Genomic DNA, 27,805 nt, shown 5'->3' on the forward strand with positions numbered 1-27,805 from the left:
TAATTTGGATACTTTTTTATGAATTAATACATAATAGCTACTTCAACATAAAAAAACAATAAAAAATAAACTGAAAAACATGTTCAAGTAAGGAAAAACTGAGCTACCTTATTCTGAATTACTCCAATCTTGGAATTTGAATAATAAATAATTTTATTCCTAATAAGCACTAAAAATCTTTCTGAATAAGGTAACTTATGATAACATGACTTTCCAAAAGCAAAAGTTTTTAAGCAAGTCACTGTATAAAATTATTGTGAACCAAAGTATAGCTTCACAACACATTAAAAAAGTGCTATAATAATGAGCAGCATTTCCCTTTTGCTTCCACAGAGAATTTGATTAAATGTAGCCTCATTATTAGTGGTCTGGATGCAGGAGAGCAATCAACTTGGATCTGGAACTAACCTCTATGGGTTTCTCAAGCTCAAGCATTCACACTTATATGAACTGAGCAACCCAAGTACTGGCACACAGGATTGCCTAATATTGCCTGGAAATGGCAGTTATTGATGTTACAACTATTAATTATTATTAAGATGGACTAAAAATGTTTTTTATAATGAAATAGTTCTTGAGATTTCTTTTTTTTTTAAGCAGGAAAGACTAGACAAGAGAAAGTAATAAACTCTTCAGAATATTTCCATTTAGAGATCATTTAAGTCAGTGGTAGCTATAACTTTTGCAATTAAAGCACAGAGTTCTCTTTACTAAAATAAAATCTTATTCAGAAGCCCAATGTGTAAAACAGATGAGAACTGAATTACTCTGTAAGAGAGGAGCTGTAAGATGGTAAGTGTGGGAGGGTAAGTAGCTCTATTCCCAGTGTTTGCTCCTGATTTCAGGTTAGGAGGGGCCAGACTAGATTCAAAACAATGTATGAACCCAATTCCTGATTTTACAGCTGGTGTACTGAAGCCTAGATAAATTGTAAGTCTTGTTCAGCATCAAGGAGCTAGTTTTGAAAAAGCTAGGATTGTACTTCAAGTCTATTTTTTTTTCACTCCCAGTGCTTTTCCCATGGTAGTAAAATTTAAAGCATCAACAACAGTCTCGTTATTGAAGTTTAGATTTCATAAGAAACCTTCTCTGATGAACCTTCTCTGATGGAACCAGAGTCAGCTGTCTCGATGATTCCTTATACGAATGCCCATGTTCCTTCTTAGTGGTATGATGCACTGCTCTTGTCTGTTTATGTCAGTCTTTGAGTTCAGACAGAGAGCAGAGACATGTTTTATTTATGTGCATCCCACAATACCTCTCATGGGATCTGTTTCCTGTATGAACAAACCAATATTTTAACTTTATGAAGACTTGTAGTCATCACTGAAAATTATCTATCAATCCGCTTTTCCATAAAATGAACACATTTTCAGTAATCTCATCCACATCTTGTGCTCAAATGCAGTTTGATAAATAATATCCTCTCAAGGTGTAAGGATTACCAAGTTGAGAGATTTAAATCAACTGAAATCTTGCCGTAGGGGAAGCTTTACTTAGAAATATATGACATGTTAAGTTATTCAAAGAAAAGCAAAATACCTGCATATTCTGGATAGCATATAGTGAGGGGGCTCTTTTTGATTTTTTCTTCAAAGAGATCCTTCTTGTTTAGAAACAGTATAATGGATGTATCTGTAAACCACTTGTTGTTACATATGCTGTCGAATAATTTCATGCTTTCATGCATTCGATTCTATAATAAAAAATAAAATCAAGTTTTTATTGACAGCAAGGATCTGGATGACTATTTTTAGAAAACACAATGTTCAATAAAACAGGGCTTATTAGTTGAAAAAGAGGTAACTCTCCACTAAAATGCATTTCTACCATTTCAGAACAAGCACACTTTGATGTTAGGCAAGACAGGCGTCTCACAGCTTTTTTGCACTCAATAATTACTTGCCAAGTGTTCGCTGTGAGTTCTGTGCTATGCCTGGAAACATCCTGCTGCAGGATGTTATAATCTGATGCCCAACAGTGAACATCTGAAAAGAATTCATGATTATAGAGGTCATCTCTGTTTTCATTAAGAGGTAAGTGGAGCTTTTAAAGATTAATAAATTAAATTTAACAAGTGAAATTCAATTAGTCTAACACTCCAAAGAAAGAAAACTTCCAATTCTTGTTTCTTGCCCTTCCAGGGTCTGTATTCAGCAGGGACACTGAGATATTTTATAGAGCTGAAATGAAAGAAAGTATAGTGTTGCACTGTACCTACTGCATTATAATTGTATATACTTGATTTTAAAAACACAAACTGAGCCTATCTCTTCTTTATTTCCCCCATGTTGCATTAAAGTTAATTTAAAGTAATAGTTTAAATTTCTATTTCTACTTCTCCAAATTAATGGCAATGAAACATATCTAAAAATTACAAAGCATAGCACACATCAAAGATTACTAAACTGGCAGAAATAACAAGAAAAAATGAATCTTGGATTATCATGGACCTAACTTTACTTTCATTTAGTCTGTAAGTACAGCATACTGGAAATGCACAGTTAAACATACAGGGTTGAGGTAAAATTGACTCTCACTCTCTTCCTCAAGATGTATCTGTGATTCTTCAGCATTCTTTCCTTTTATTATGCAAACAGAAAAGTTGAAGAAAAGAGCCTGAACTTTCAAATAATTTAGGCATAAGCAAGAATTTCTCAAGAATTTTTCTCAGAAAAGTTCTTGGCAACACCATCTCCAGCTCTGCATATTTCATGCTCAAGCCTCAAAAAGGGTTGTACTTGCCATTTCTTCATCTTCAGCTAGAACCAGGTCATAGTCACTCAGGGCCACACAGAAGATAATGGCTGTCACTCCCTCGAAGCAATGGATCCACTTCTTCCGCTCAGACCTCTGACCTCCCACATCAAACATTCTGCAAGAGCAAAAATCATGGGTTGACATCCCTTACATGTTCAAAAGCTCCAAGGGACTCTGTAAAAATGCTCCAAACAGCTGGAGGAATGTGGGATGGCAAGAAAGGAGAAAAGGACTGAGTGGGAGGAAAACAATGTCACAAATTGGTTTTCTCAAAGGGAAAAATGTCTTTTTTTTTTTTTTTTTTTACATCTTTGATTGCAAAGCGGGTATCTCTAATAAAAATAAACATCCTCAACAAACAAGACATTCATTAACATATGAGAACACTTAGGACATTAAAGCAAATAGAAATGAAAGGACTGTCCTACATGTAAACACTGAGAAGTCACATGAAGCAACTGGGGAATACAAAGATCAAAGAGTACAAATTCAATTTGCCAGTCATGGAACATTAGGGGCAGAGGGCATGGCTTCCACTTCCTACAGTGAGTTTCTCTCAGAAGCAAGAACCAGTATGTTATTACTTTCATGTAAAGGAGAAACAATTCCAGGTAGGAAAATGTAGGATAAACAAATCAAATTCAAATAAGGGCAAAAAACTTGCCTAGATGAAAAAATAATATTGTGGTATGCAAAAAACGAGAACTGAAAATATGAAATAAATTGTGGACTTACTGAATAGTCGTGGAATTTGGAGTGGGAAAAAAAAAAACCCTCAGTTTTTACACAATATACAATAGCGGACCATTACAGGTAAGTGAATGAGGTAATAACACTATCAAACTGCATAGCGACAGTGGCCTTTTCCTCTTTTTCCTGGCAAGAGATTATAAAGTTAAGCAAAAGTTTAAATTTGCAGAGACTACATTATGCAACCTAGAAATAACCACTTATATAATGGAAACACCATGCAAACTGGTACATTTTTAAAAGCTCCATTTATCTAGATGGTGCACTAATTAAAACAGTCCCTTGTTTAATTCCCAGGCAAAAAGAAGTTTCCCTACAGAGCAGTATTGGCCTATAAACCAACTCTGAGCACATCAACTACTATTGTTACTTTTATCATCATTTAAAAATGCAGCCTTTGTTTCAGTTAGCCAGAAATTTTTCATTAAAGTGTGCCACATAACAAAAGAATTCTACCACATAAGTCAAAATGGATAAGAAGCAACAGCAACAAAAAAGGATAGAATACAAAATGGATAAGATGCAAAAAACGGCAATAGAGGTCAAACAAGAATAAAGTAAAAGAAAATATATTTATCTTAATTGCAAAAACATTTGTAACATTGCTTTAGAACATGACTTGAAAATAATAGATAACCAGAGAGCTAGCCTTTTCTTAGAAAACTACTCTGATCAAATGTTACCTATTCTCTGTCTTTTCATTATAACAATCCACCTCAACCCATCCCACATTTTCTCTCTGTGCTGGTGACTTTTGTGTTATCACCTTGACTAAACTATTACAGTTATTTAATCAAACACTCCTCTAGGTGCGGCTGTGAAGGAATGTTCTGGGTGCAGTTAACATCTATAATCAGCTGACTTTAGGTCAAGAAGACTGTCCTCAATAATATGGACAAGTCTCTTGCAATCAAGTCAAAAGGGGCTAAGGGCAAAAACTGAGGTTTCTCAGAATAAAATGAAACTCTTCCACAAGACTGCACAATAGCCTGTCTCTGAGCCTGTAAACCTGCACTACAGGCCATTAGCATCACCACATGGAAGTCAATTCCTTGAAATAAACACAACTTATTGGTTCTGTTTCTCCGGAGAATACCAAAACTGGTACCTAGACAGGGGTGCTAAAAATGTGTAAGTAGCTTTGGAATTGGAAGATGAACAGCAAGTAGAAGAATCCTGAAGCACTTCATAGGGGGAAAAAGAAAAGAAAAAAAAATCTAGACTATTTTGAAGATACGGGTAATAGAAATACAGGTATTAAAGACTCAGATAGAAGTGAACAGTGGGAAAGCTTTCATTGTTTTAGAGAATGCATATATTGCTATGAACAGAATGCTGGTAGACAGATCAACCTTGAGGCTGTTTTTAATGAGGTCTTAAAAACAAATAAAAACACATTATATCCTGTAATCCCAGTGGTTTGGGAGGCTGAGGATCGAAAGTTTAAAGCCAGCAACTTACTGAGGCCCAAAGCAATTTAGTGTTACCTGGTACCAAAGGTGGGCTGCTGGACATGTTATACATTGTAAAATGACAACCAGTTGGCTGAATTGGGTAGAAGACAGAACTTGTAAGCAATGATTGTAGATGTACAGTGGACGATATTTGTAAAAAAAAGTGTGAAAGGTTCAATTCTATTTTTTTATTTTTCTCTGGTGCTCACAGTAAAACAAGAGCAGAAAGGTATGCTGAAGAAAGAATTATTAAGCAAAAGGAAACCACACACACACACACACACACACACACTAGCTAGGAAGAGGAGAGGAGATTCTTTCTTAGAGCTTTGAGAGGGCACAAGGCCTAGCTGACATATTGATTCCAACTTTCTAACTCCCAGAACTGGGAGAAGATACATTTCTACTTGTTTTGGCACCTAGTTTATGGTAATTTGTCATGGCAGCCTGGGAAGTGAGCAGATCCTCTTACCAAGTATTTTTTTTTCCTATAAATTCTTCTTTTCCCTATTGCTCTTCTCATCTCATAAATATTCAATTTGTATAATTTATTTTCTCTTCCACACCCCAATTCTACCCCAAGAATGTAAAGATGAAGAATTTTTTTTTTCTCTTTTTTGTTCACTTTACATCCGAACATTGAACACACATAGCAAGTACTTCACAAATCTTTATGGTCTGAATGAATAAACCATGCCTAAAGAATATTAACACTTTAAAGGAATAATAGACTTTGTTATGTTCAAAATGTAGATCTACCAGTTACTTTGTGGAAAGAACTTTAGTCATCATTTATTAAGTAATTTGACCTCAGAAGAAATCTCTTCAATGTATATATTTAATCAATGAAATACAACTAAATGAGGATCCTTCATGTATTTCTTATGAACAAAGAACTTTTTGGTCTAAGCCAGTGATTTTCAAACTTCAGTGAATGAGAATCAATAGGTGGGAGACTTGATACTACTGGTCTGGGGAACATATGTTTGAAAGTCAATTAGTTCTTAAGTCAAAGAATAACAACTGGGAATTGAAATCAGAAATGACTGGACTTTGCTTAACAGTTCAGTAGCATTTAGAGAGAGAGAGATGAAGATAATCACTGGAAGAACCACTAATTTTTAACAGTCTTAAATGTTCCATGAAAAGGCAGATAAAATACAAAGCATTATCATTGTTAGACAAAGAAGACAGAAATATCTTAATTATTTAATATGTTTTTTTAAAAATTCTGAATCCCTCTATTGTTTAAAAGAATAATAAACAAAAAAGTAGTATGTTCTCCATAAAAAAAGATAAGACTTTTGACTAGCATCAAATAGGGAATGAATTTGAGTTTTCACTGGGTTTCTGGAGAGAGGAATAGAGGGGAGGCTGAATACCCTGAGCTGTGTGCTTACCTGTCCTTGGCCTGTCACCTAATACCACTGTGATCAAGAATGAGCAGTACAGAACTGACCAATTTGGATTTCACACTTATAAGCAGAACACTATATTCCAAAACCTATTACACATTTATAGTAAAGGAATATATATTTATCGTACACTATGCAAACTTTCTAATAGAAGGATGCATTAACACTGTATCTGAAAATGGTTTAATAAACTGTTGATTCTTTAATTAAAGTAAACCACATGGGCATGGTTCATAAATGTCCATTCACAGAGATGATAATATGAATTCTTAAATTAAAATAAATGCCCTATTGCCTCATTTTGAATTTGTTAATGGCAAACACACAAAGAAATTTGAACCTTAGTTTACTCTTTGGTTAAAACCAAAAAATTATAACATGAAATACACTGGAACTACAAGATGATGACTGCATAGAGAGTTCCCAGCAGAATCATTCTAAACATGTTTCTGCCCTCATCCATTCTCCAATGAGGAGAAAATAAAAAGAAAAGTTGGGCTGGGTGATTGCAGCATAGTGGCTCAGGAGGGTGAGGCAGGAGGATTCCAAGTTCAACCTCAGCAACTTAGTGAGGCCCTAAGCAATTTAGCAGTATCCCATCTCAAAACTGAAAAAGAAAAAAAAAAAAAAAAAGGCAGGAGACTTGGCTCAGTGGTCACTTTGGTTACGCATCTCTGGATTCAATTCCAGTACCAAAACAAACAAACAAACAAACAAAGGTTGGGGGGTGGGGAAGCAAAGTTGGAATCATATAGATTAGCAATGCTAATAATTTAACAGAACTCAAATAAAGACAAAATTTATCTGAAGTTCTAGAAAAACCTGTGTTTATTTTGTATGTCAATAAACCAGAGCACTAATTACTAATTAAATACTTTCCATTAAAATATACCTCACCCAAGAAGTCCAAATGGAGCAACGTAAATGGACTTCCTGGGAATCATGGTGAGAGTCAACTTCACTGATCTTAGGACATGCTTGATGTTGAAATGACAGTTTTAAAACATGCAGCTAGATTTTACCTAAATAAGTGAAGAGAATGGTCTGAAAAAAAAAATACTTAAAGTACATTTAACTAGGATGAAAAGTGAATTTCACAGTCAGCTTGCCCTTAAGTATCAAGTAACTGATTTAACATTTGCCATTATCCTTTGTCATCATTTATAGTTTTAACCTTTGTGATTTTTTTAAATAGGCAATAATTTGCTTTATCTTTAAGCATTTGACCAAGAGCAAGGCTGTGATAAGACTCTCTGTTAAGAATCCTTTTTTTTTTGGGGGGGGGGGAATGTCCTGATAGAAATTCTAAGATATTTTTTTAAACTATAATTATTAATATATATTATTTTAAAAATTTATTTATTAAAACATAATTGTACAAATTGATGGGATACACCTGTATTAACTGTGTCCGTCCACCCTTCTTTCTATTCTTGGTGCCTCATTTTCCTCATTGGACTTTTTTTATTAGTACATATTATTTATACAGCTACTTAATAGGAGAACTTAGACCTAGAATCCTTAGTTGCTTATCTATAAACTTATATCAAAATAATTTATAAGAACACAATCTTTAACAAAACAAGTAAAAAAAATCAGAAAGTAAGATGCACTAAATTTAAAAACATAAATTCTCTTTTTAACAGTAAACTTCCTTAAAGTTAACAATCACTTAATAGTTTTAAGATAAATATGATGACAGTTCCCAGATCAGACATATCACATGGCCATTAAGCATCTGTCAAGTACAGTAGTATACCAAAAGACAATAAGTAATTCAAGAAAAGAGAACACCAGTAGCTCAACATGACACTGGGGCTTAACAGTGAAATAAGCTCTGGGTGTTGTGGTGCACACCTGTAATCCCAGTGGCTCAGGAGGCTAAGGCAGGAGGGTTGCATGTTCAAAGTCAGCCTCAACAACTTAGAAAGGGCCTAAGCAAAGCCTTAGTGAGACCTTAATGAGGCCATGTCTCAAAATACATAAAATAGAAAAGGGCTGGGGATATGTGACTCAGTGCATAAGCGCCCCTGGTTTCAATCTCTGCTACCCTTCCACAAAAAAAAAAAAAAAAAAAAAAAAAAAATTAGACCGCTTCATGAATCAAGCACAGTTAACACTGCCAGACAAACTAGCTATGATATGAGTATTCATTTCAGAAAGCACAGCAATGATCTTTTTTTTTTTTTTTTTTTTTTTTTGGTGGGTAAAAGAGGACATGGAAAACTGAAATGGAACTTTTGTTCTCTAAAAAACTCAGTTCCTTGAACCACTGATAAATCAGTAAGAAAAGGAAGTAACAAGTGTATTCTCTTTCAGATAGCTGTGGAAGCAATCAGAGGTATAGCTGTAAATATTTAACAGTGCTTTCAGCTTGTAACAGTTAAGCTTTCTTTAGGAAGTGAACCAATGATTTTTATCTCTGGCTTGGAACATTTTGTTAATGTTTTTAGAAATTCTGCTTTACTGTCATCATTTCAGAGCATTAGTCTAACCCATAATTCATATTAAAGCCCTATTTTAGAATGATTATCTTGAATCAAAACATTTTCAATCAAAGTAAAAATGAAGAAATAAAATAATAACAAATATGGGATACTCTATTTGTAAGCCAAATTACTTTTTGACATAATTACTGAATAATTTGTTGGTTGTTTCTTTTTTTTTTTTTTACTTTTAATCTTTTGTTTTTCATTTTTGATTCTACATTTCTGGAACTATGGGGATGGAGAAGGATAAAAGCTAAGGGAATATATATATTTAGTCTTGTAAAGTTTGAGTTTTTACAAAGAATATAAAAATCTTCAGTAACAATTTGAAAAACAAATCTATCACAAGTACAAAACAAATGATCTATCTAAACTCATAGTATTTTAAAAACCGGATCTCTAAAAAAAGACATGTAGTATAAAGATTATGAAAACCTTAAAACAGAGCACAAAGGCGTTTTGTATTTATTTATTTATTTATTTTTTACAGGGAAAACTGGTGCATGCTCAATTTGAGTCAGGCTGTCTGCAAAGCTCTGCAGGTGTACAGCAGCACCTGACTGCACCTTATGCATGACTGCAGCTGCAATCTTCCTGAAAATGAATCTCAACCTTCTTGGATTTAAAAACAAAAAACAAAAAAACACACCAAGGAGACAAAAACCTCTACATATTAAACTAAGAAAAATAATAAAAATAAAACCCACATATCCACATTTAATTTTAGCATTTTTTTTTCTATCCAATACTACTTATTAGCTAATATTTATATGGATCAGGGAACATGTGAGTTTTCCTGAGTGTGAATAATGTGACTCTGTTGTGTTGGTGAGATTTAGGCTCTGACTCTGTGAAGGGCCTCACAAGCTGTTCAAGGGCTTGGTGTTCAGTTTCCCTTCTGCTGGGCACTTAAATGGCACTTAGGAAATGTGACATTTTAAATGAATTTAGATTATGAGAAGGTAGTTTTTTTTTTTTTTTTTTTTTTTTTAAACTTGCTGCCCTCTTCATATAGCTTTAAAGTATGGAAATGGATAATACAAGGGGGAAAGAAAGGAATAGCTATTTTTTTAAACCAGTATATATATATTTTTTTCAGATCAAGTAAAACCACAGTGGTCTGGGATTTTTATGAAAACATAGAAGTTTTATGTCAGTTGAAAATTCTGTGGTGTTAAATTATTTACTCATGCACATATCTTTGTACAGGATATAAAACCTCATTTTCCTTTATCGTATTGTTATTATTGTAACTGGAATAAGGCGCATAGAATTAATGAGCAACAATGCACACATACAACAATTCTGACTAGGTGAGTTATGAATTATTAAGTAGAAAATTTAGATAAAATATCAGATGACTCGACAGGGAAAACTAGACGAAAGTAACCGATGTAAAGACCTTACAGATAAAATAAGAATGTGCAAATTAAAACATTATATTTGCTTAAGTCCAACAGTTTTTCTCTTATCTTGAAAATAGTTATTTATTGGAAAAAGAGAAATCCAATTCTGTAAATTTGTATGCAATGTTTTACTGACCTTCCCTGAGCCTGGTTCCTTATAAAATGAGGGAACAGAACTAAAGGAACTCTAAGAGCCCTTCCATTAAAAGCTAAAATTCAGTGCTTCTCTGTTCAGACCTCAGGAAGTTAATATTCAATACACTTTAAGTAAACATTTCTCATCATGAAATAGTGCAAATATCACTTGGCTATGAATAAGATTTTTCTTGAAAAATTTTAAAAGACACCCTTCTTTTCAAACATTTCCATAAATAAGCAAATATTCTATTGATAAAACCAGAGGGCAATATTTCCCAGTATTTTCTGTTCAGAAATAAAAGCCAAAATACTATTTTCATTTAAACCACTGTAAAAATTACAGGCATTTATCTGGCATTTTTTCTTAAATAAAAATGAAAACATTCCTTATATGAATGCTTCTTTTAGACCTCTTTTGACCCCCCAATTCTTTTGTTTAATCATTTGTGCAAAGTTTTTCTGACTGCAATTTCTAAGCATAAAAATGTTATGAACACTTACTATCTTTTATTTCTAAATTTATAAATAATATGTTTGGAAGCTACTCACTTAAAATGAAGATCTTTGAAAGTAAAATGGGTTTCAACAATCCCTGTAGTTTTCACTCTGGTTCTGAGAACATCTTGCTGAGTTGGGATATAATTTGGTTGTGCTATTCTGTCCAAATCATTCAAATAGCTGAAAAAAGAGACAACAAAACAACATGTAAATTATAAATGTTTCCAATAAAGATAATCCAAAACAAAGACTATAATATCTTAATGCATGCCATACTGTGAAATCACTGGAAATGTTTTTTAATTTCTGTGTAATGATGTAAAACAATCAATTTAGCCTTACATCTTACAGGATTTCTACTGACTGAAATGAAACTGTTTATAATTCTCCAGCCACCAATTTCTTTTAGTATTTTTAAAACACGCACTTTGTCTTTTAGGTTCAGTAATCCAAAGGAAAAAGAGAATTTATTTTAAAAATCCCAAGCTAATGAACACCATGAATTTATGATTATTATTCATTACACTTTTTTGATGAACTGTACTTATGTTCTATATATTACTCTTCTGTTAAAGATTTTAAAAGTTTTAATTTTGGTGCAAGTACTGAGGATACCTTAGGCAAAGGCTGAATGAGATGCTGCTGCTTCTTAGTCTTATCTGCAGGATAAGACTGTACATGACTCCTGTAGTCTGCTCTCAAAACCGACACCCACATTATACTTCTCAATGATTTTAGTCACTCATCTAATACTCTCTCCAAAGGATGTCAAATATTTCATGATACAAAAATGTAGTGTTACCATATAATGCAATATAAAAATGAAAATTATTTTTTGCACTATTGTGTGGTAGAGGCAATAACTAACAGAAAGTCCAGGTATGGAAGGTTAATAAGGGCCTGAATGTTAAAGGATTCATGGACAGTGATAATATAATCAGAAACATGAACAATGGGGTGAAAAACAGGGCATGTCACTTCTGTTAGAAGCAGTGGAGACAGAAACAGTGAGGTCTTAATTCTTGGAAAGCAGCCCCATTTACAGGCTGTGTACAACCTAAATGAGGCCAGCTGAACATGGTGGGCATCCCTGTAATGTCCTGAAATACTACAGCAGCACCAGACAGATAACTTAGAAATAATTTGGGCACAGAGAAACACCAACTACTGAAACTGCAAATTGGTATTAAATTCTGAACAGAATGCTTAGCCATTCAGAACAGGGTCTTAAAAACCAAAGGAGTTTGTTACTTTTCAGTGCTAGGGATTGCAACCCAGAACCTTGTGGAAGTTTTGGAAGTGCTCTACCACTTGAGCTACATCCTAAATATTTGATTCATTTTAGATAGAGTTGAGAAATTATCCAAATCCTGAATTTGTAACAAAAATGTTATAAACAGTCAAGTATATATATGTGGTGTGGATACTACAATACAGATACCTAAACAAAGCAAAATTTGTAGAACCACACATGCTTCAGATTCTGGAGTCTTTCAGATTTTGGACTTTTAGATTAGAAATGCTGATCATTTCTTGTAGATGTGGTGATACCAGTCAGTATTATGTTTGCTCAATTTAAGAGAATCTTATCACAGTGGTAACAATACCCTTGTATTTTCTCTGAGCCTTTAATGCCATAAGTATGCTATATATTACATGATGTATAATATACATGTATTACATATTATACATTATGTACCAATATATTATACAAGGTTACAATTTATCATAGGAAAATATGATTTAACAAATCAACCAAATGAACCACACCAACATTTTACTATTGACCCCTTTAAAATAGTTCTTATTTAAAATGTGCTTTGATTACTCAGATAAATTTTTTATGGAAACTGCTATAATTCTAATAGACTCTAAAATAGGCATACTCATTTCAACTAAACGGAAAAGAAAAATAGGCAATGTTAAAAAAAAAAAAAAAAAAAAACTCCCACTGTGGCCTGGTGTTGTGTGGCTCAGTGGTAGAGCACTTGCCTGCCACATGGGAGGCCCTGAGTTTGGTCCTCAGCATCACATAAAAAATAAAGTTAAAAAAAAAAACTCACATAGTTTTAAATGATCACAAGTTTAAACTGCAAATGGATACTTAGTCCTAATGACAGGATAACATCACCTCCAGTCCAGAACTCAGAACTAAAGATACATGTCAGCACTCCAGAGGAAAAGATTTCTCTGACTTCCTTCATTCTTGAAAACTGACTACATTATTGCATATTAAGTTTAGAAAAAGCAAAAATAATATAACAATAACCAAAGCAACATGTCTTTCCCAATGCATGTCCAAACAGCATGCACTGAAACAGATGGTTCTTGGTCAAAGAGGATGGAGAGGCCTGGAAGTATCCCCACATTGTGAGGAAGAGGCCTTCAATCTATGCACCCGAGGAGAACTTCTTAGTTACTGAAGCAGCTCCTTTTGCTAAGTTTAGCAAAGTGCAATCTTCTATCTCTAATTGTCACTACAATTTGAATTTTCCAGCAGGTACTGATAGTGGCAAAGCAGATAACATGGTTTAAGAGTTATGTTTTTCCTTTAAGTAATTTTTCTAATTTGTCTTCTACCTTGTGTGAAGTTTGGCTTATTAATTCATTTATTATTAAACAAGATCAGTTTGAGTGACAACTACCTGTCAGGCTATGGTGATATGTTAGGCAAAAAGAGACATTACTGAATTCAGTGTAGTGGCAGAGACAGTAAATGATTAAATAGTCACAACATAACAAGAAAATAAAATAAACTCAAAATATTTGTAATTCTGAAGGAAAAGTACAGAGTATTACAAGTACCTAACAGTGGAGCAAGGATCTTCTCAGAGCACCAAAGAGTGTTTTCTTGTGTAAGTGATGACACCAGTGAGAAAGGTGGGCTCATATTCAATAAGCCACACAGGTAACAAGGTGTTCACGCAAGTATGAAAGTTAAAGTATAAATTAAGAAACAGGGTTACAAAGATTGCTGTGGGTGATGTGATGCATGTTATTAATTCACATTAAATCACAGGACACATGGGGCAAACTCAGATGTCCAACAACACGTGATAAGACACTTGGGTCCACACCCCATTAGTCTGTTGCTCACTGTAACCACATGCATGCCATTTACCAAGAGCCTCAACACTTGTTCTCATCTAGCTAATCCTTACTTTGGTTCCTAACAGCCAACACAACTCTTTCAGCAAAACAGAACACTATCAGAAAGTAAAGAGTACATAATACATATTTTAGAAACCAATTAATGCTACTTGTGTAATATCTCACATTTCTGGGTATGTGACCCAAACTATGGAACAATCACTTGGTGTTTTCTTGTTTTTATATCACTTTTTGTGTGTGCTATGTCACAAAATAGGAAGTTGGATGGGTTTTATCACAACTTGCTTTGCAAACTTTCAGGGTTCACCACCTGGAAAATTAGGGCAGCCTTTTTTTCCTAAAGAACTTATATGTAAGTATCTGTAAGGCTAGGTGTGGTGGTGCATGCCTGTAATCCCAGCAGATGGGGAGGCTGAAGCAGGAGGATCACAATGGTGAGGAACTAAGAAACTCAGTGAGACCCTGTCTCTAAAAAAAAAAAGAAAAAAAAAAAATATATATATACATACACACACACACACACACACACACACACACACACACACACACATATATATATATATATATATATATATATATATATATATATAAAAAAATAAGTATTTGCAAACAGTAGCTCATGTGTCAGGACACATACAGCAAACAACCTTCAGGTGTAGTGGTATTTTACTTAGTGAAAAAATATCTTGGGAACACCATCCAGTACTTCAAAAGATCCCTAGTTTAGGTGCCTGTCACTGAACAAGTACACTTCTTAGGCATCATTAGCATTATGAAAAGCACCCACATCACTTACCCTCTCATTTGGCTAGCTTCAAGTAAATTAGACATATACTCAAATGCACCGTGAATTTTTGGAAATTCCAATTATTTTCTTGGAAATATACAAGATACATTCCCATTATGCATGCTTCAATTAAAGTTTACATAAGCAAGAATCTCTTAAGGTACCACTGAACACACAGGAAATAAAACATTCCCATCCATAAACATACAAAAAAGAGAAAGTTTTAAAATATTGTCATCCTGAATATCCTGAGTTGTACAAGAATATGTCAACCAATTCTGCAATAAAATTGACTTGGAGGTATATTTGACTCACAAGTAATTATTCATGATAGTGCAGTTCAGAAGTTATGATTACTTACTATGCTGCAGAATCATTAAGCTGGTACTCTCGGGATCTGTTGAAACAGGCTTGTACACCACTATCTTTCCACAATCTCTTTATAACTCCAGCAAGTTCTACAGTCATAAAGCCTTCTTCAGCAGCTCCAGCAAGCACAAAGAGTTGGCGGGCGTCATCCTGAACATTCAACAACCCATTTTTTAGAGAGTAAAAAGAGAGACATTAGAGATTAAAAAGTACAAATGGAGAGATTAGAGATAAAAATGCAATATTGAATTTCCTTATATTTTGATAGAAGTGTCCTAGATCTCTCTCTCTAAAACACCCTTAAGAAATTGGCTTAACCAAGAGAGTATAATCATAAATCAGGAGCTTATGTTTTATGGTATTAGCAATATTCGCCAAGGCACCAGGAAGCTGCCAGAATTTCTTCAGTTATGGTACATGAAGGGGACCTGAGTTAACTATCTACACTTTTCTGTGTACTAGATATGATCATTTTTGAGAAAATAGAGGAAGAGTCTTGTCTTGCTGCTTCTTGCTCAAGATGTTTTCAATCTAAGAAACATAAAACACCATGAATGATTACATTAAATAGAATCCATTTAGGTGTGAGCTTTCTGATATAATTTATAGATGCAAAATATGTTAAGAGAAAGGAAAAAATCAATGTGGAGTAAGCAAGAAAGGTTTCACAAAAAAAAAAAATGGTCTGTAGATTCACAGGAGACTTTAAAATGTATATACATCAAAACCAAGGAGGAAGCAGTTGGGAGCAGGTGTTTGCCAACTCAGGCAAGGAGAACAAAATAAGCACATCTTGGGAATAGAAATATTCAAGACACACACAGAGAACAGACAAAAAAATTCTAAGTGAGAATACTGTCTATAAAGTTAGCTAAATTATGCTTAAATATGAGGCTACTAATATTAAGTCTGATCTACAAGTAATCAATCACTCATGACCAGTGCTGTCAAAGAAAAAAAATGAAATGTAAGCAATAATGGGATCTAAATTTTCTAACCACCACTTATTAAAAGAATCAAAAGCAAAAAAGGTCATATGAAAATAATTTTAATAATATGTTTTGTTTAATCTATATACAAAAATATTATAACTCAACATGTAAACAATTAAGTTTATGAGATAATTCAAATTTTTATACATATTGTCTTCAAAATGTGGTGTGTATTTTACACATACAGCACATGCCAATTCAGAATAGACACATTTTATTCACTCAATGGTATATGTATGTAGAAGCTACCTACCATACTTGATAATATCACTCTAGCCTCCAGGTAAAAACACAGCTAATTCAAAGTGGATGGAAGAAGGGAGAAGCTGCTATCTTCATAGAGGTTTTCATTAACCTGAGACATGTTAACTGGGTGGAAAATATTATTATCAAGGGGCATTCTTCCAGATACAGATGGCCTTCAGTTTTCTATGGTTTCTGCACCGCAGATCTAACAAACTTCAGATTGAAGATATTTGAAAAAAATAATTGCATCTGTACAAACTTTTGTCCTTAATCCCTAAACAATACTATATAACAACTATTTATAAGACATCTACATTGTATTAGGTATTATAAGTATTCTAGAGATAATTTAAAGTGTATGGAAAGATATGCATAGATTATATGCAAATATTGTGCCATTGTGTAAGACACTTCAGAATCTTTGGATTTCAGTATCTAATGATGGTCCTGGAACCAATCCCCCACAGATACGGAAGAATAAATGTATGGTACTAAATGCTTATAAAGAGGAGGAACGCATTACGATATGCTATACAGAAGAAAAGATGCAGTTGGTAACACAGCTCATAGCTGACAATGTAAATTCATCCTGCTGCCAATTTGTGAAGCATTTCCTTTTGGGCTGGAACTCATCATGAAAAATAATTAAGTCTCAGCATGGGAACATATTATTCAAGCATATGTTCCCCTTTTTAGTAAATCACAAGAGAAATATGGGCAAGCAAGTAACATGTGCATAATATCCTTAATAAACCCCATATATCATGGTTTCAAGTCATTCTGAAAACCACTAACCCAATTCCATTAAAAGACTATTCAATTTTCTAAATATTTACTCATATGTGAGAAATTTCTACATTTGATCATTTTTATTTATTAAACTACATCAAATAATTTCTCTGTTTTGGAAAAAATGCTTTTCACTTAAGTATGCTTTTAAATGCATTTTGGTTATAGTATCTTTATTCAATTTCAATAAATTTTTGAAAGGGAAAGACCAATGCCTTCCAGGATAGGTCAGGAGATCATTCTTGCCTCTAACTTTCTAGGAAGAAGCCTAAAGAAAACGCAGAAGAAACTTTGGAAGCTCTATTTATAAACTGCACTTTCTGTGGCATTCAAAAATGTCTTTTCCTTTTTTTAGATTCAACATACAAGTGGGATCATGCAATATTTTTCTTTCTGTGTCTGGCTCATTTCACTTAGCATAACTTCCTCCACATTCAAATGAATGAACGAATGTCAAATATACAGAAAGACTTCAACAGCAGTGGGACATAGGAAGTGAGAAAGGAAATGAAGAGATGTAGTTCAAAGGTCAAAGGAACAGACATGTAGGATGATCAAGTCCAAAGAAATTATAACATGCGAACTATAAATAAACAAAAAAGTATTGCATCAGAAATTTTTGTTAAGTATATTTTATCTGCTCTTGTCACAAAAAAAGTAACTATTTGAAATGAAGGATACGTTAATTTGCTTCAGAATAGTAACCATTTTACTATCCATATATATCCCATAAGGTCAAATTCTAAACCTCAAAAATAGACAGTATTAAAATGCAAAATAGCTTCTACTGGAAAAATAACTAAAACATTCACCTCCATGTCAGTAGCTGAATGTTCAGATGCTGAATTTGAGCTGGAAGGCACTGTAGAAATCATTCTATGTAATCTTTTGTACAAAAAGAGCCCAAGGGCACAGAGAAGTTAGACAATCTGCTTAAAGTTTCACAGCTAAAAAGTCACCCAATGGTCATTTAAATTGGTAAGTCAACAATTGCTCAGTAGCAACTGTCTAAAATAGGACAAATTTCAAAACTGTAGAATGGAGGCACTGATTTTATCTTGACAAGGAATGAGGTCTTCATAGGTTTGTATTAAAATTAATTAAGAACATTTATAAACACAAACATGAGGGTACCAAAAGGGTGTGGTACACAGTAGGAAAAGGGCAGGTATTACTGAAAACAAGATTGAAGTTTGATTAGGAGGTACAAAGGCTAGTAAATCAGTATACAGAAACTTTTTTGTGGTAATTTAAAAAAAAAAAAAAAAAAAAAAAGCACCTAGCAGGGGTGTGGCTCAGTGGCAGAGAACACTTGGCTTGTGCAAGGCCCTTGTTCAATTCACAGCATTCCCCTCTAAAAAATATAAATAAAAACGTAAAGAAAAAGGAATGTTATTTGCCAAGCAAATATTTGAGAGTAGCAAGGGGAAAAGAAATTCTTGGATGTAGCCAAGTTAAAATGTTTTTAAATTACTAAGGACTAAATGAAAATAAGATGGTTCAGAGAATGCAAATTTCATATAACATATACATATAACTCTGCTTTGAAAACTCAAAAGAAGCTACAGTATGTTATTGTGTCTAGAGAGAAGTAACCAGTCTTTTTCCGTGAAAATCAGGTAACACCTAGTATGCAGTACTTTCTTGCTGTTTAGTGATGTGCATTATATGTGTAGCTATCATCCACTTGATCAAATCCACAAGAGTCTGTTCAGGATGGGGGAGGGGAGATGCTGAGGGACCAAAATGGCTATCCTCTGACATACTAAAGATCATAAAAGGTAAGAAGGAATAAACTTCCTGTTGAGCTTAGAGCAGAAAAAGGAGCATTCTTAAGACAAAAGATATAAGCTTTCAATTGAATATTGGGAACACACTTTAACAATCACAGCAACCTAAAAGAATAAAAAAAAATGGACAGAAATTTTTTCCTTTTTTCTTTTTGCCCCTTTCAGTTCTAGAGATTTAACCCAGGGGAATTTGACACTGAACTATTCCCAGACTTTTGTTTGTTTGTTTTTTAATTTGTACAGAAGGTCTCACCAAGTTGCCCAGGCTGACCTCAAATGTGCATTCCTCCTGCCTCAACCTCCCAAGTAGCTGGGATTACAGGCATGTGCCACTGCACCAAGTAATGCAGAGGTCGGGGGATTTAAACAGAAGCCAGATAACATAGCAGACAAAACTTATGGAGGAGATTGAGTTTACATAAAAAATATCAAAAAAGACATTCTAATGTATAGGCTAAATAATATTAAAAAATAGTGATATCTATAAATTTTGAGTCATAGGAATAAGAGATTAATGTCAAGGTTGACTTATAAATGAATGTCTTGATTCAGTGGCTTATCTTAAACCACATAGGATAAAAACTTCTCATTATTTAATCTACCATACTTATATAGCATACCATTTTACTCCAATAAATTTAAAACAACTATACTGTTCTATTGTATCCTTAAGGAAATCTTAAGAACTTTAATGTGTTCATCACACCATGGCTCACGGTGCCCATTATAAGATGTTAAAGGGTTGCTTTAAGAAACAAGTATGTGTCAAACACACATTTTCTGTAAAAACACAAATCTAAGTAAAAAAGACTTGAGGCAAGAAAATAGGCAGTCATTATTCTTTTTTTTCCATAAGATTGTTTAAAAGGGGAAAAAAGCCTAAAAATAAAATAAGTTAATTTTAACTAAATTGCAGAGAGCAAAAATTTTAACTAAATTGCAGTGAATTTAGTATGAAGCATAAGCTTCATTATATCAAGAAGGAAAATTACTTATAAAATGTATGACACAAATATAATTTTAATGCCTATTCATGAATATTATATATGTATACATATTTTCAAAATATAAAATAAAGAAATATTGATACTTATATGTTCTTTATATGAATAACAGAAACTGTTGTCAATGGAGATACAGAAGAATGTGGTAAGAAGTGAAATGAGGAAGGTAGAAATATGAAGTGCTAGAAGCACACATTATTTTTCAAGTAACTATCATTTTTGCATATATTGATATTTCTCAAAACGAAAACAATATAAAAGTATAAGTTCCTTCATTTTATGTCTCAAATATAAATCAGGAGCTGTAATAAATGACTCAAATATTAATCAAGAAAAAACAAATTAAAAATAACTAGAGACATTTTGAAAAAGAAGACTGGAGAAAGAGGGCTGATATTATTGGATATTAAAAGCCTATAATATGTAGAACAGTCTGGAATTAATATAGGTCAATAGGAGAAACAATTCCAAATCTGAATTCACTTTTATGATAAGGCAGCAAGACAAATCAATTGGAAAGGATATAATTATTCAAAATTAGTTATATAAAAAGAAAAATAATGTTGAATCTTATTCAATGCACAGAACAAATACAAGTTTCAAAGGGATTAAAAAACAAACACACAAAAAAATATTAAAACTCACTACCCTAAAATACTTTAAAAATATCAAATCTCTGGTTGACACAGGATGTTCTAAATTGAAGCATAATACAAGAAATAATAGGAGAGGTTATACTGGCCAAATTATATTGTTTGTTATATTGCCTACTGCATGCATGTACAAATATGTATTAACAAATCCTATCAGTATGTACAAGTATAATGTACCAATAAAAATGTGAGGAAAAATTATGTATGTATCCATAAGTTTGAAGGCAATAAGCAAATTATGAAAGAAATTTCTATCACAGACAAGGGTCAACACATATGTAGGTGCAAACAAGCAAATATGGTAACCAAAACACCAAGACTCCAGTGGGTAAATATATATAAAACACAAGCCACAGAGAAATAAAATCTAGTCAATGAAGATATAGAAAGTGACATAATTATATTAAAATTGAAAATTCAAATTAAATCAATGTAAGATTTACAAAAAGCAAATTAGCAAAGTTTGTTTTATTTTGTTTTGTTTAATATAAGACTCCTAAATTTTGGCTACCCCGAGTACTTTAAGAAAAGGTACCTCATAGGCCGTTGCTTGGAAGGTAAACTGATAACAACCTTTCTCAAAGGCAATCTGGCAAACAGACATACACAAACCAACTCAATAAGGAAAATAAATTACAAATTTATTACAGAGAAGTGAGCATTATGCAAGAGAACACTAAGAATTGAGGCAGAAATGGATGTTGTTTAAGTGGAGTCAAGGAAAAGTTTCTATTCCTTACAGAATAAGGTATTCCAAGTGCTTTTCCAGCTGTTATGAAGGACAAGGCATGTATTTTGGTTTATACTGTTTCTAATTTATTTTGTAACTAATACTACTAGAAAACTATAATTAAATAAATCTATATACATTTTTATATTTTGTATGTTTATATATTTATATTTGAATGCTATTTATATATTATTTATATATAGATCTATATTATATATAACTGTCAGTTTCTATAAATCCATATACATACTTATCCTTACTCTGTCCTCATTTTATACACATTCTTGGGACAGGCACTGGTCCATTGACCACATTTTGTGCAACAGTGTTCTAAGTAACCAGTACCTGAGGCACACTAATGACCCTCCAGCTTAACATTATTAGAAATATAACAGACTATGTTGTCAATATGTTATCATTCACAAATGAACCACCCTCATTTCAAGAAAATTTTAAAAAGACATTGGGTATAAAATTTGATTGCTCTATGCCAGCCTTGAAAAATTGTTTTCTCTCATTTTAAATAACTAATGTATAATCTGCTTTGCAAATCTACTAACTGCCAAATATGATGCAAACCATAGCACATTAGTCATCATTATTTCTTAAAATTTTACACCTTTTTAGCCAATTCTCACCAAATCACTCTACATTTAAGATGTAATTCCAATCGAAATATCAACTGGGTTTTTAAAATGTTTTGTTTTCAAGAGAGTTGAGGAGAATTCATTCTCAAGTTCACATGGAAGAGAAATGCTTAAAAGCATATCTGGTTAAAAACAACAACAGGATGAGGTGATTTTTACCTGCTAGCTGCCAATTAACCCTATGAAGCAACAGAAATCAAAATAATGTGATTCTGACCATAATGACTGTATAAAACTTGTAAATAATAAAACAACCAACAAACATTTTATTGGGCATCTATTATGACCAAAGAATGTGTTAAACACTTTATATTCTTTTTGTCTGTTCCTAACAACCCTGCAAATTAGATGTTATCATTATTTCTCTTCTAATGAAACATGCTTAGAGAGGTTAATTAACTTAGCTAGTAGTTGGATGGGTAAATAAAAAACAAATTATCAGTAGGGAAAAAAAGGTGTTCAAATCAAATGTTAAAGCAGCATTTTTACCTAAATGGGATGATTATTTTCAAAATGGCTACTGGCAAGAATCAATTCCAATGGAGGTGTACAAAACAATATATATAAAAAACAAAACTAGGCATTCTAGAAAAATATGAAAATTTAAAAATAATTGTAACATGAAGACTATCTTTCTATGAAGACGGAACACAGAAGTTAGAATTGATTGAAAAACAAAAACAAATAAAACCCCAGGTCTCTAACAAGAAGTTTTTCAAAAACACGGGAAAAAATATTTGCCCCCCCCCCCCCCACACACACACACACACTTGAAAAGGACAAGCAACTTAACAGAACACTGTAAGAAGACTAAGAGAGGTTAACAGGAGAAACAGCTGCTACAATGCAGAAGGTTGTAAAGCAAATCTACGGCACTGACCAGAATTCAATATCTGATTATCCTTCAACTTAGGAACTGATACTTCAGAAACAGGAATATATTCAGATTGCCTGTGAATAAACTGTTTCTTATTTGCTAAATGCTTTTTCCTTATTTACTCCTGTTTCAATACCCAGCTCAAACTTCCCTTCCCACCTCCGGTCCAAAGTGAATCCATCTACACATCCCTGAACATAACTTTGAGGGCCTAGTGGTTCTTCAGAGGTGTGTAAAGGCAAGGCAACCCAATAGGGAAGAGTCAAATCACAAACAGTGTGAGGATAGGTGTCTGTGTGGATGAGTTAATAGGGACCACAAAGGCCAACAGAAGTAAGGTCTGAGAGGAGGAAGAAACAGATGCAAAGCAGGCCATATTAGATTCCAAAACCTCAGGTAAACCAACTAAAAAAGAAAAGATAAGAAAAGGCTTATGGTGAGGGATTATGGTATGGTAAGGGATTATTCCTGGTCATTCCTGAAACTAAGCTGAAATTAACTTTATAAAAAGGTGATGGAGGTGTATGAAAATAATATTCCTTGAGAGAATAATATGAAAAAAAAAAATCCTCTTTCAAAGTTGCTTGCAGTAGCCAGGCATAGTGGCACACACCTATAAACCAGCTACTCAACTGAGGCAGAGGATTACAAATTCAAAGCAAGACTGGGCAACTTAGTAGAACTCTTGTCTCAAAAAAAAAGGAAAAAAGGACTGGTGATGCAGCTCAGTGGTAGAGTGCCTTTGCACTGAACCTTCATTAGCTCCCACCTTATAGGGTACAAATCTTTTTTTTTCATAGCCACATACAAGATATGAATGCAGAATACTGCATACATTATTGACAAAATGTTTTAAATACCATAATTGGAACTGGAATTGGTATAAATTTTATTAATTCTTTCTCCTTAATCTAAGAGTAGAGTCCTTATATGTACTCCTTTTACATAAAGATTAAAAAGTTAAGTGTGATTAACATTTCTAAGATTTTAAGATTATTTTAATAAATCATAATTCTGCTGATTTTTTTTGAAATATATGTCCAGAATACTGATACATTATTCAATGTACTGCCCTACTACTCAATCTGTAATTTATCCACTTATCATTTGTTCATTAACACATACTGGACATGTGTTGAATGAAAAATTATAAATGAATACATTATTTTAAATGACCCGCAGTCCTCTATTGTACATTGTATCTTCAGATTCCTTCATCCTACACATCTCCTACTTTGTCCCCTTTGACCTATGTCTCCTCCTTCCCTTGCACCCCACCACCCAGCCCCTGGTGATCATTATTTTATTCTCTAATTCTGCACAGATGACTTTTCTTGGTTTTAGTTCTACATGTAAATGAAATCAGGCAAAATTTTTATCTGTATCCAGCTTTATTTCACTAAATAATACCCTTCAGGTTCATTCATGTTGAGGAAAAAACTTTTCAAAGTCTGAACAATATTCCATTGTGTGTGTGTGTGTGTGTGTGGGTGCGCGCGCGCACGAGTCTCCCCACATGTGTACACACATCACATTCTCTTTACCTTTTTGTCCACTGACAGGTTGTTTCCCTGTCTTGGCTATTTTGAATGAACAATGCAATGAACACAGAACTGCAGATACCATAATCAAGTGGTTATTTTGCCTCCTTTTAGTTTATACCCAGAAGAGTGATAACTGGATCATAATTTTATTTTTAATTTCTTTGGAAACTTCCTACTGTTTTCATAATGGATGAGTCAATATGCATTCTTACCAAGAGTGCACTAGGGTTCCCTCTTTTCCACATCCTCACCAAAATCTGTTATCTCTTTCTTTTTGACAACATGAGGACTATAGCTAATTAAACTGAAAGAGGGGTTTTTGTTAAACAAGATTGTAGATGCCTCCCCCACCCCCAACACACACTCAGTGTGAGATGATATGTAAGTTAATTTATTTCATTATAGTACCAATATTACTATGTATACATATCCAATGACAATGTCATAAATTTCAAAAAATAAAATTTGTTCTTAAAAAGGATCTTAAAATCTACATGAAAATTTTAATTAACATGCTAAAGCCTTTAAAATTTTTGTTTAAAAGGAAAAAAAGTAATTTATAAGAAAATTTTAAAGTAACTCATAATCAAGCCCGGTTTATTTTAGATTTCTCTAACCTATATTTCCTAATATGGGTTTTATTCATTTTCCTTCCTTATTAAGCATGAATTTCCCTGGATGTTAAAAGTAAACAACAACAACAACAAACTGAAAGACAGAAAGTTATAGTCTCTATGCAGAAAATCTTCATGGTATTAGTAAGGAGACGTATGTGTGTGCTCGTGTGCGCACACACTCAACATAAAAAGATAAAAGAACTATAAAAATGCAGCATAGTATTATTAATAATATACATACTTTGTGCAAAAAAAGAGCTAAGCTTCAGTTAAAGGTTTTTCATTAAGTTTTATAACAGTTATTAAAAAAGAATCAGTAAAGTACTCAAATAGCAAACAATCAAATGGGAGCTGGGGAAAAACAATGTTTTGTGGACAGTACCAACCAGTATTGCTTTGAATCAAACTGAAAACAAATTACTGGGTCAAAGAAAGAAGCACAGGCACAGAGCCTTGATCATTCTAGATTGTAATATTTCCTATGTTTCAGTTTTTCTTTACTAGGAAAATAAAGGAGTGAAACTAGCTTGTCTTCAAAGGTCCCCTTTAGCTCTTAAATTTCATACATGTTTTTTAGTAGCCAATACTTTCCTATTGCAAAGATAAGCAAACTTTTGCACTGTTTTCATTATTCAAGATTAGATTTCTTTGTAGTCTGGGAATGAACACAAATAAGTAGGTCATTTCAGAATTCTAAATTATAAGAACAGATTTTAAATTGTGTTAGTGTAAGCAGTTTACAATGTATTAGCTACAAAAATATTGTTATGGGGACTGCTACAGTTTGTATCTGAAATGTCCCCTAAAGCCACATGTGCTAAAGGCCTGGAACCCTGCCCATGGGGCTATTGTGAGGTGGTGGAACAATTGGGAGGTAGGGCCTAATGGGAGGTCTTAGGTTACTGGAGGCACGCCCTTAAATAGGATCATGGAAAACTGATCTTTTCTTCTCTCTCTTTTCAATTCTTGGCTGCCATGAGGTGAGTAGCTTCCTTGGCTACCTGCTACCACCACGACGTATTTCCTCACTATAGGCCCAAAGCAACAGGCCAATCATACAAGGACTAAAATCTCTGAAACTGTGAGGCAAAAGAGACATGTTCTCCTTTTAAGTTGATTACGCCAGGTATTTTTTACAGTAATAGAAAACCAATGAATACAAAAACAGAGGTACCTGATACATGTTATATAGAAAGTATTGCATCAATAATAATTATTGAATTATCCCAATTACCTGATGGATAAGGTAAGTATAACCATGAAGGAGAGAATAAACTATCCTGTATATGTTCATTTCACTCACTTCTAAAGTTCCTGACTCACGTCTATCCTTTTGACTCCTTGTATAAAAGAGTCCTGATTAGTTAACAAGTTATTCTTTTTACTTATCAAGCCTACTACAATAAAATAACTTACCGCCCGAGCCGAGTCACCAAAGTCTATCTTCAACCGCCCCATGGCCCTAATGATGGCAATGATGGACTGGATAGTGTTACTGTAGACCACTGCTCTATACTGCTTACATTCCTCCTCTGAGTAGCCAGCTTCATGAATAATTCTAATGAAATGAAAGCAAAGAAAAAGCACTTTCTTTGATGAAGGGTATACTTAAATCATTAAAAAAAAAATTCAATGTTTTAAATCTACTTACTTCATCTGCTTCACTATTGTACTTTTCCCCGATTCACCAGCACCTAAAAAACAAAATAAAGAATTTCTAATTTCAACATTCAACTTAAGTAAATCCAACTCCCAGAACACAGATATACACTATGGGTCTCTTAAGAAAATGAGATACAAAGCAGCAACTACATAGGATGAACAAGTGTAAGACCCACTATACAACATGAGTACTACAGTTCATAATAGTGTAGTATATTTGGGATTTCTTTCTATTTTATTAGAAATTTGTTTTGTTTTTGCTTTTGTGGTGCTGGGGACCAAGTCAGGGCCTTGTACATGTTGAGCAAGCGCTTTAACCACTATAAATACCCATCCCCGTATTGAGAATTTTGGTCAAATAAGTGAATTATAGCTGTTGTTGGCATGGGAGAAAAATGTATAGTTAGATAAGCTGATAGAAATATTAATTTCAACTGTATTAACCATTTGAGACTCGGTGTGTGTGTTTGAGAGACTTAGTTATGTGCCATGTAGTATACCTTAAAAATATATAATAAGATTTATTTAAAAAAATAAGTGAGCTTTATTAATTCAAAATATATGGAAACTTTTTCAGATGCAAGTCCTATTGTCTCTTTCTTCATAATATACTCAAATTCAATAAACTCAATTGAAAAAATCCTTTCATTGTTGTTTGTGTATATCTTCTAAAGCTCTAACAAGTTCCATCTTGTATTAAAACTGAAGCACTATAAATGAGTTTCGTTCTAGGTTTTAGTCCATATCAGCAGATGTTTTCACTGCTTGGCCAATTGGTTTTAACTTTTGGCTCTTGTGAAGTAGAATGGCAGCGGTACTGAGAAAGTGCATATAAAGTTTAAAACACAAATAGGAAAAGAAGAACTCAAATTATCATTATTTGCTGATGACATGATTCTATATTTAGAGGATCCAAAAAACTCTACCAAAAAACTTTTAGAATTAATTAATGAATTCAGTAAAGTAGCAGAATATAAAATCAATACCCATAAATCAAATGCATTTATATATATCAGTGATGAATCCTCTGAAAGAGAAATTAGGAAAACTACCCCATTCACAAGAGCCTCAAAAAAT

The 27,805-nt window shown here is 33.3% G+C and overlaps 1 protein-coding gene across 2 annotated transcripts in view; it reads right to left on the bottom strand.

Moving 5' to 3' along the window:
• The window catches only part of GNAI1 (G protein subunit alpha i1), an 83,563-nt gene that overhangs the window by 4,354 nt on the left and 51,404 nt on the right, over positions 1–27,805 (bottom strand). For both annotated transcript variants that reach the window (XM_081284087.1, XM_081284088.1), the window contains exons 2-7: positions 26,718–26,760; positions 26,483–26,624; positions 15,170–15,327; positions 10,962–11,090; positions 2,746–2,875; positions 1,543–1,696 (exon numbers count right to left, since the gene is read on the bottom strand). In XM_081284087.1, coding sequence (XP_081140213.1) covers positions 1,543–1,696; positions 2,746–2,875; positions 10,962–11,090; positions 15,170–15,327; positions 26,483–26,624; positions 26,718–26,760 — 756 coding nt within the window. The remainder of the gene's footprint in view (positions 1–1,542; positions 1,697–2,745; positions 2,876–10,961; positions 11,091–15,169; positions 15,328–26,482; positions 26,625–26,717; positions 26,761–27,805) is intronic.

The sequence above is a fragment of the Spermophilus citellus genome (genome assembly GCF_964194105.1).
Source record: "Spermophilus citellus genome assembly, chromosome: 3".
NCBI lineage: Eukaryota > Metazoa > Chordata > Mammalia > Rodentia > Sciuridae > Spermophilus > Spermophilus citellus.